The sequence below is a fragment of the Pterocles gutturalis genome, unplaced genomic scaffold (genome assembly GCF_000699245.1).
Source record: "Pterocles gutturalis isolate BGI_N339 unplaced genomic scaffold, ASM69924v1 Scaffold53765, whole genome shotgun sequence".
NCBI classification, from domain to species: Eukaryota; Metazoa; Chordata; class Aves; order Pterocliformes; family Pteroclidae; genus Pterocles; species Pterocles gutturalis.
The window spans coordinates 1-10,597 of NW_010147906.1; the positions used below are offsets into that span (position 1 = coordinate 1).

At 37.9% G+C, this 10,597-nt stretch overlaps 1 protein-coding gene across 1 annotated transcript; it reads left to right on the forward strand.

Annotated features, from left to right (window-relative positions):
- Nucleotides 1–146: 146 nt before the first annotated feature.
- SPC25 (SPC25, NDC80 kinetochore complex component) lies at nt 147–3,566 on the forward strand. The gene is made up of 6 exons (XM_010086182.1): nt 147–317; nt 406–471; nt 1,258–1,404; nt 1,554–1,658; nt 1,967–2,065; nt 3,202–3,566. The coding sequence occupies exons 1-6, from the start codon at nt 164–166 to the stop codon at nt 3,339–3,341; spliced, it is 711 nt and encodes a 236-aa protein (XP_010084484.1). The 5' UTR covers nt 147–163; the 3' UTR covers nt 3,342–3,566.
- Nucleotides 3,567–10,597: the final 7,031 nt, after the last annotated feature.

The window sequence follows — 10,597 nt, forward strand, 5'->3', positions numbered from 1 at the left end:
ACCGCTGCTGCGTGTTGCGGGAATGGGAACAGCACAAGCAGCTTAGGGGAAGAGGTTTAATGACGCGAGGGGATAAAAATGGGCCTGAAGGTTTGTCCTGTAATTGTGAGTTATAACTGCGGCGGCATCACACTGCATTTATTCACTTGTTTGTTGCAGCACTATGGCTAATACAAAGACAGAAGATGAAATAATCCTCTTTGAAAGAGAAATGAAAGAGTTTTGGACCAAATTTAAAAGCGTTTATGGCTCTGAACAGATAAGTCAGACTTTAGCGCTGAGAGATTCATGCAAGGAGTCCATAAAAGCCCTTTCAGGTAAAACGGCTCCGTGTTCCTGTTCCCTCTACTTTTTCCGAGTTATCATCAGACTTCTTCAGATAACTGAAATAACTTTCCATTGCAGAGACATGGTCCAAGAAGCTAAAAGAAGGGGACTTGAAGATTTGTAAAATTCAGGAGTATAGCAATGGTACAGTATGGTGTTTTATTTATTGTGTCTAACATTTCTAAAATTAACTCAATACAGTTGAGTAATATATTTAACTTCCCATTTTAAAAGGTAAATAGCAATGTTGGAATTAAGACAGAACTAAAACCAAACATGTTTGGTTATGGAATATAAATTGCAATTCAAAACCAATTTGTTGGAAGACTTCATTGATACTGTAAAAAGATCAGGTGAAAGTTTTCCTGTATAATGGTTTTGCTGCTTAAGTATTTAAAACAAAGTAACAGAACTTGCTGACTGCAATAGAAAAAGTAAATTAAATTGTGAAGTAAAGTATCATAAAGTTACTTATGCCTCTTCCACATTAGTAACAGAATACAGTCAGCCTATCAGTCCACTATTAACTACTCTGAATTTTGCAGTTAAACTTCAGAATATCAGGTAAAAATAATTGCAACTCTTATCAGTCAGTGTTTCTATTCCTCGCTTTCTGTCAAATTATTTGTCTGTGGACAGGATCCACCACGCTCAATGCTTTTAAGATTTATGCAGTGCTGGCACCAGAAGCAAATTGCATCTGACAGAAGTATCAGAAGAGCTCCCTACTTAGCTTCTCTTTGAATAATGTTCACTTTAAGATTGTATTTGGTGCTCTTGGTATAGTTATGATGATTTCTCTCTTCAGCTGAGATAGCATGCATTTCACTATTATTCAAATGAGTCATCTCAAACTGTATAGATAAGTCCTAAATAGTGGGGACCTAATTCATCAACTGTATGTGTTCATATCTTCTTGCCTCCTTTCAGAGATACTCCAGCAGAGCCAACGCATATCAGAAAATCAAGAGCACTTTACAGAAATAGAATCTAACCTAAATCATGAAGAAGAGGAAAAGAAGGACTTGACTGACAGCATCCAAGAGCTTAAAGAAGAGTTGATGAAGAAAAAGGAAAGTAAGTAAGCAAAGGCTAGTAAGTAAATTTTCTTAATTAGAGGAGGAATTCTTTTTCGCACTTGATGGGCTTTTCTACTGTTCTGAGTATTTTTTTATGTTCTTGTTTCACCTTTACTTTGACATTTGTGGTGTCTTTTAAAATTCTAGTAATCTCTGCTAAAAACAAAGCCTCTAAGGAGAGAGTGGAACCACTATGCAAGTTTAAAGTATTGTTTGAAGAGCGGCTTGGACTGGAGATACGCAGAATTCCCAGTAAGTTTCTGTAGTTTCCTTGTGCAGTGATACAATGTGGCTAATGTTGGATTGTGCAGTGAAGAACATACTAGGGGACACAACTGAAGAATTGTATCAGCCCAGGTATTGCCATTGTCTCTCAAGTGGCAGAATACAGTATGCTAAAATGCATTTGTCTTTGAAAGAGACCAGGTTTGCTTAACTTGTAAGTATTCTAAGATCAGAATAGATTGAAACTGTACCTTAATACTGTGATTTTGAGTCATCGTTGTGACTCTCCAGCAGACGTTAATGGTATTAATTAATTCTGTTTGTGTTTGCTTTAGATGAACAATTACAGTTCATATTCAGACACATTGACCACAAAGATCCTGACAAGCCGTATGTGTTTACCCTTTCCATAAATGAACAGGGAGATTATGAAGGTATGTGAATTTTGAGTACTTAAGCAATGGGACAGAATCTGATGTCCCTACTTGAAAAAAGGCGGAGAGGAGAAAGTGCAGTTTAGTTGCAACTAAATTATCTTCCAATTTTTGAATGAAAAATCTTGCAATGGTAATATATGTTTTAATGAAGCTTCCCTTGCTAGTTGATATGAAAGTACAACTGCTTATCTTCACTCCCTTCCATTTGTGGAGTTGCTGTTTACTTTGTATCAAGCAAAGCAGGAGAGAGAAGAGATACACAGGGACAGATAAATGCTTCAGCTTGTAGGTTTTTCGTTTCTTCCCTTTATGCTACAGTGAGTGTTTATGCTGGCAGGCTTATTTCAACCTCTTTGAGAAGCTTACAGGGCAGAAAAAATGGGATTCCCCACAATGTGGGGAACCCTTACAGTTGTGTGACATATAAGAAAGATTAAAACTTGAAATCCCGTATTCCTCTTCTGCAAGGGTACAACCTTTCAGATCTTAAAGCTGTTTATGCAATGTGGATCTTACCATTTAAAAAAAAAGGCAGAGAAGCTGAAAAGTCCTTGACTGTCCTGGCAATAACTATAAAACATCAGTATGTTATCAGCTGCCTTCTCAGCACAAATCCAAAACACAGCCTCTTACTAACTACTATGAAGAAAGTTCTCTGTCCCAGCCAAAACCAGGATGTTCTGCTATGCCTCTAGGTATGGACTGCAGATTTCTGTTTTTACTAATACAAATCTAAACTGTATTGAGGTTGAAAGTTTAACACATGCTGGGCTACATCAGTTTTTAGTCTGCCTGCCTGCACAGCAACAAAAGTGTTTAGGAAATGTTTCAGTTTTTGAGCAGGCTTTGGATTACTAGGGATTGCTGTAACAATTCAAGTAGGAGCACAGCACTGAGTGGGTGGTCTGGGGGGAAAAAAAAAATTGTGTGTTCTCTGAGGCTTTGTCTTTGATGAGAGAAAATTATTTAATAGACTCCTAAAGTAATTCTGGAGAAAGCTAAAATATACAAAGATAACAAACTATATTTGTATTTCATAAGCATGGAAGACCACTAATATTGTGTTAAAATATAAAAAAACCCACTAATTCTTTAAAAATAGTCTAATCTTTTGGAAATTTGTGTCATTTCAGTGACTTCCTGTACGCCTCCTCTGGACTGTATAGCAGAGTTCCAGGTCAAAGTGAGAGAAACCAACAATTTTTCTGCGTTTGTTGCCAACAGCAGAAAAGCTTTCACTGCTTTATCTTATAAACAGTCTGCATTAAATTAGCTTATACCTCTCTTTCTAGCTGTGGAACACTCTTCTTTCCTTCCTGTACTGTGAAAGTATGTAATTATCCATGTCTTACTCTAATTTCTAAATAAAGAAAAATGATGAAAACAGTATTCTAGTCCACTGTCATCTAGAGACATTTTGGATCATTTTTCAAACAGTATGCTCAACTACTTCCTTAATTGAAAGTCTCCAGATGTGTAAATTTTGATGCAGTTGCAAGTAGCCTAATGATGCAATGAGCTCTATTTAGCAGGAAGATATTAAAAATGAAGTACTTTCTGTAATTTATGCCTCTCTTCCAAAACCATGGAAGTGTCTTTCAGGTTTGTATGTGGTTGGAACAGGCCTGAAACATCATAAAGCACTGGAGCTTAGCAGTTACTTCAGTTACCTGTGTCACAGGTCCCTATCTTAAATTCTACCCTGTCTTGTACCCTCCAGTGTTATCGCTCGTTTTCATGTGTGTAAATTGTTGTTTTTCTTTTGGTCTGTTAAACTATATTTTACTGCCTATTTCTGTTAGTAACAAAACTGTTTGACGTGCATGCTATTCTTGAATAAAGCTCTTAACAGAAACAAGTAAGAACATTGTATTGGTTTGATGAAAAATCCTAGAGACCTGAAACAGAAACCTGCTGTACCCCAGAGGGCAGAAAAGCTGGCCTGAAACTTCAACTGCCGTGGTGAATGAGTAACACTTATAAGAGTGTTACGTTTATTGGGTATGTTTTAGAACAGACTAGTCATTTTGCTTTATTATATAAAGCATGTTGCAGTGAAGGACTATTTATCATTGTCATTGGAAATCTTAAGACATGAGCAAGGGTGAAGTACAAGGTATGAAATACAGTAGCTATAGATAAACCATCTATGTATCTTGCAGCTTATCAAGGAGACTTACTGCCGCAGTGCTCAGCTTTGATTAAAACTATTCCTTTTTCTATCTTATTTGTAAAGCCTTTTTCTTTTCACTTAATATTTAAATTGACAGTTGCAACAAGAAAGAAAACTTTATTTGATAATATAACAAGTATAATCTTACTAAATTCAGTTCTGTAAATTCTAATGAAGTAAAAAACCACTTCAACAGAAAAATAATGATCCCTCTCAAAACAAAAATGTCTAAAGTACATAAAAATGAAATACAGTGTAAAAAGTAAAAATATCCAACACTTGTAAAGCCGTGTGGAAAAGTATTTTGAATTCTGGCATTTTCTTAATAATTAAAATAACCCTTTAAAATATCCTTTTTGAAGGAAGTCTTCAGTAAAAATGAAACTTCAGAATATTTTCTGTGAAGTGAAAATTCTTCATTTAAAACAACTGTCTCAAAGCACCTGTAAACAGAGCCCTTGTCTTTCCTGGGAGATGCTCATTCAGTTAACTTTATACAGCATCTACCTACATTAGCATTTCATTTTTTATCAGCAGTAGGCTTTTGGAATTGATCTCCTGATCTTCACCACTTTGGTTCGCATCTCAAATGCAAACTGCCTTCCTTGTCGAAGGAAACTAAACTGGGAGATGCATGCATTACCTCTTCCTGCTGTTTATGTTCGTAGTCCATAGGACAGACCAGAGCTGGTCCAAGCCAGCATATGGCACAGGTGTTGGTCTTCCCATTTACTTTCTTGCCCCAGCCTATAATCTTATGCTTGGGGAAAAAAAAACAAACAAAACAAACACTCCTTCCAACCCCCGCCCCCCTCTTTATTCCCATGCCTTCATCAGTTAATACGCAAGACCTGGCTATCTAGGCATGTTCAAATCTAGTGATGCTGACAAGATACTCTCTTACTACAGCTAAGAATACTGCCCAGGCAGATGTGAACCGTATTGTAAATCACTTGGTTTGTCTAAACAGTACATCTTGCTGGATACAGCACAGACTATGCACCCAATCTTCCATGAGATAGCTAAAGTGCATCTTAACAAAAAACCAGTAACCCATGTTTGCAGGTTAGCTCCAAAATAAAGAGATAACCTTCCATTTCTTCTTCCCAAATGGGACATAATTTGCTATGTTCTAAGTAATGCATAATTTTCCTTGGTATGCCAAATTTTTCTCTTGTGCTACGGCCAGCTATATACAAAATAAGCAATAAGAATGGTAAAGGTGCCAACTGATTACATTACAATTTTAGAACAGACTGGCAGCAGAGATTATTAGGCGTTTCTCTAATGACATCTCAAACAAAATGTATCCTCAATTTCTGCCCCGTCCATAAACCCCATGGACTCAGAATTCTGTAACCAATAGTGGGACAGAGGCATAGGCTGGGACACTGCCTTCAACTACTGAGTCTAGTTGTTCATTAGCAGATTTTGCCTCCCTTTCAACCACGCTAACAGGAATATTTGAATAGTGGGTATTTCTTTCAATTAATTGCTTCTACCACCAAAAGAACGCTGTAGGCACTTTTATGTATGTCAATAGACTAACCAGCAGTTAAAACGCATTCAGCCAGCTCTGCACCTCCCACTTCTATCTTCTTTCCCAGGAGCTACAACTGCTGTATTACCCCACTTAGTTCCTTATTACTCTTCTCTTAGTTCCTTGTACAGAAGCCCTCACCTCCCCTGTTAGAAAGCCTGTCCCTTCTGGCTTCTCACTAACGGCATTGTCTCTGGATGCAGAACGACTGTATTCATTTTGAAGCATACTCCTGCCCTTCTCCACCTCCCAGTGCCAACCAACGCTTAGTTGGTCCGGAAAGTAAGAACTTCAGGATGCTCAACCAAATACTTTACAGCTGTTGTGTGGAAGCAAAAAGACAGGCAGCACGCTGCCACCTCATTTCCATGTTTTCAAATGGAGCTGTTTATTCATTAAGGGCCTACATATTGCTCAGATACACACAGTAGCATACCTGATTTGATCACCACCTTCACAGGAGAAAAAAATTGAAACACACTCTGAGTAACAAAGACAAATGCTCAGACTTAGTGCCACTTTCTTTTCATGTTCATCCCAGGCATGAATAGTTGGTTTACTGCTTCTAATAAAATTACTTTGCCAAGATTGCTACGCACGGAACATTAAATACATGACAACTACTGCATTGGAATTTACATTCCTGGGAATTCTTTGCTGGAAAAGATGATGTGCCTGGTTGTAAATGTTCTGTGCATACGCCTAAAGCAAGAAGTAAAGTTTGAACTGTTTACTGTGTGTAATTTAAACCTTTACAATTTCTTTCGGAGTTTGAAAAATAAACCTGCTTATATTTGCCAAGGCAAATCAGATGCAGACCTTACCTCTAAAGCAGAGCCAGGCATTCCAAAAGCATGTAAAAGCTAGAGAAGTGTACACACTAGATTTGTTGCTTTGCTTATTATAAAATATGAAGTAAAACTGGCTTGTGACGTCCCTAAAACAGCCTTTATGCTAGCTGAAGATCTGTCTTAAAATCTTAAAACCTTTGTGCCTTTATCAAATACACTTAGTGCTTATAGAATTTCACATACCTGGATCTGTGGCAATTTGGAATTTTCTATTTGTTATGAAGCTGCATAATACAGTGACATCCAATAATAGTAAGGACAGCTAGGATAATACTATATACTGACCCAACAGAAAGAATTATTGGGACCCCAGCGTGCTGGATAGCATACAAATACAGACTGAAATGCCCCAAAGAGCACAGGGGAAAGGTCTTGAGCTCAAAAGCAATATTCAGCTTAGGGACTATGACACACAATCAACCAGTCCCCTCCCGTTGGTGCTAGTGCTCTATTAGTGGGATCAGGTTTATCTTAAGGCAGACACAGATTTTAGCGAAGGTCAGTAAAGGCTTTTCTTTTTTCATAAATCAGTTCGCCCAACCCTGAACATTGCTTTCGCTTTCAAACTGCTGACCTGTACTTAGCTACCAAGGGTCAAGCCTCAAACGCGTGGGCCATCAACTAATGCTGACCATGCAGAAAACTGCTGATACGCTGGTGCTCAGCCCCTCATCAAATTTATCTCATAATATAATGTAAAAAATCTGGAAAAATGATGTTGAATTTATTAGATATTGGAAATACACTGTGAATTTAAGGACTGCTGGGAAAACAAATAAATATTGAACATTAATAACATGTGTATTAAGTGCACTTAATCTCAATTGTTGTTTGTATGCTATCTGGAGGTCAGATTTGAAAAGAAATTGAACTATTCTAAGAGTCATTCTAGCTAACAGATCAGTTTTATTACACACCTACTCAACCAAGAATGCAGGTGGTTAAGCTGAGTTTGTTGATGTTTTTCATAAACCCTCTTGGATGTTGCTAGACATACTTTAAAAAGCAAGCAAACAAGTATTGTTTTCACTTGTGAAAATTAAGAAGGACAGGGAAGTTATGCTGTGCTTCTGTCATATTCCAATTGTGTTATATTACTTACTGTCTTCTCTAATGTTTCAATAAACTGTAAATTTATTCAGTACCTTGAAATTGTCTAAATTAGTCCTATCATTATAATACTCTAAAATCACTGTGAACTCATTTGTAAGTGATTTATAGCTTTTTAAAAGCCCTGCCAAGCCTGATAGAACAAACATGTGCACACATAAATCACTTAGTCCCACAGGCAGAATACAGTACATCTTTTAACTGTGTGAATAAACTATACTAAATAATTATGGTAATACTCTTACCTTTTTGAAAGCAATAGTTGCAATCCAATTACATCAGGCTTTACTGCTGAAATGAGATTGTACGCCTGAAAGGCTGGGGGGAATGGCTCTGATTGCCAGACAGTGAGCCTCCATTCTTTTTGTCCTTCTTACTATCCCTAATCTCTCTAACAACTATACACAAAGAACCCTTTAGAATTTTGAGCTTACAAACAAGTTGTTCCAGCAGAAGCAGAGGTAATGAAGCCTGATTTCCTACAGATCCGTGGTTTTGTCCTTAACTAGTACCACTCTCTTCACTGCAATATCCCAGCTCTTCACAGCCTCCCTCGTGCTTGAGGCCAGGCACCACTCCCAACATGCGCTAGTTTGGCCTCTGCTTGACTGCTGCTAAAGCCGCAGGACAGCGGTGGCACTCTGCCTGCCCTTCCCCCAGTGCAGAGCAGTGATTTGTGGTTCTCTCCTTTACCTGCTTGCTGATTTTTAGTACACTGTTAAGAACAGTGATAACTGCAACACGATCTCCTTTTCAAATGTGGGCTAATTGATCAACAGGTTCAAAAGTTGTTAGGGAGACTGACGATGCTAAAAATACTGTTTAATCATGCGTGAGTGGGTTTTTATATGACTTTATATATATGTTAAAGTGTCTATACACTGAAATGATGAATTGAAAGAAGATACAATTAGTGTTAATTTGATTTCCTCCCTCTTCAGCCACAGCATGTTGAACAATGCTAATTGCTATTGACTCACCTGTTTTGTGACTGATGGAGAACTCTCTAGACGAAAACATGCTCTTTGACTTACTTCTCTCAATGGATTATTTTGCACTGGCTACTGGATCACGGGCTCAGTTCTTCACTATCCAGTATCTTCTGAAGCACAGCTTCAGCTGGAATAACTGGTTTGGCACAGAAACAGGTCTGTTGAACAAACACCAGCTACACATCATTATTGTTTTGATTTAGAAGCATGCTACACTTACTTTACGCTGACAGCAATTATCATAAAGGATTCCGGGCATTTAAGAGCAGACTGCATCATTAACTTTTTGGCTAAGCGAGGAGTAGGTAGAAGTGATCAAGGGGTGACCTTGTGGGTGGTGTACTAGCTGTCTAAGTTAAAGCACAGTACACTCACATAAATGCTTACCTCATAAGTTAAATATAAAACCAGGTAAATAACTAACACTTAACTTTCCAAATGAAGTTACCAAGAGATAAACTTGTTTGTCCGACTCCATGTCTAACACAGCCCCATTAATGGAAAGACAATGCAGCAAATTGGTAATTGTATTCTTTTAACATCAGTCATCAGTAACAGCATGACTTACTGGCCTGTGTTTTCCTACACTTAGTGCAAAGGCAGACAAGCCATCTGGTAAAATCATGTTTCTAAAGGAAAGAGGGAAAACCTCTTCTGGCATGCAATCCTCAGCGCTGCCAACTGTAACTCTGCAACAATTACCTGTCATTGTAGGCTCCAGCCTTCTCTAAGGTTAGTCTCTAATTCCGACAGTCTGCCTGGGATTGTATTACAGTAGGGACCACCTTTACTAAGTGCTCTGCTAATGGCATCGCAATGACTCAAAATACAAAATTTACAGTCAATGTTCATGCAATTTACATAAGAAAGATGGTTTACTTTCCTTAGCTGCTCAGCTTCCCTCAACTATCATCTCTTAACTATATTGTTTGGTGCAGAACAAGCATTAAACATCTGCATCCAATCTAGCTTTTGATTGCATTAATCCTATCCAGATAGCAGCTGCTGTCACTGTTAGCAATCCTTTTTCCTCTTCCAAATAATATAGTTAGCATTTTATAGTAGTTACCTGTCAAGTCGTACAGGTGAATTCTTACATAAGAATTCTCCCATGCAGAACAGCTCCAGTTGTGCTGGATGCTTGGACTAGTTGCAAGAGTAGCACAGACCATCATAGCTTAACTATGAGCAATCTCAATGGTTCACATGCTCTTTATTTGACAAAATTAATTTATTTGAAAAAAATGATTCAATTAGTAGGGAGTTGCTATGAAAGGGGAACAGCTATTTAAGGAACCTCATGAGAAGCGGAAGCTGCTTCTAGTCTGGACAGCAGCCCCGGCTGCCTTTTACATCCACCCAGCCCAGGGGGTACCACAACTCGGGTCATCACTTCCTCAACATTGCCGAAGGGCCAAATGTTGGGCCTTTAATCCATCTAGACTACTAACGTGCAAATCCTTTTCTGGAACCAGCATATGTATTCAGTTCAGCTATGGGCACTGATCTCCCTTGGAGGCTGTTCAGTGAGAAACCACATATAAAAATGAGATACAGTAGAACCTAAATGCTTTGGCTGAATTAAGTTTAATTTAAAATTAGATGAGAGACTATACAAATATAAGTGTAAAATAGCAAGCCTTTCTGGTAGGAAGCAGCTCTTTCAAAGATACCTTAGGAGAACAACAGTAATTAAAGTTAGTATTACTGGGAAGTAAAAGGGAAAGTTATTTTTGAAACAAGCTCAGACAGGACAGAAAGTTGCTAGTTAGGTTAATGCAGGAGGGAGCTGATGCAATTTTAATTAAGAAAGGATCACATTCCACCTCTGAATTTCAGGATTATTTATTTATATTTATATTT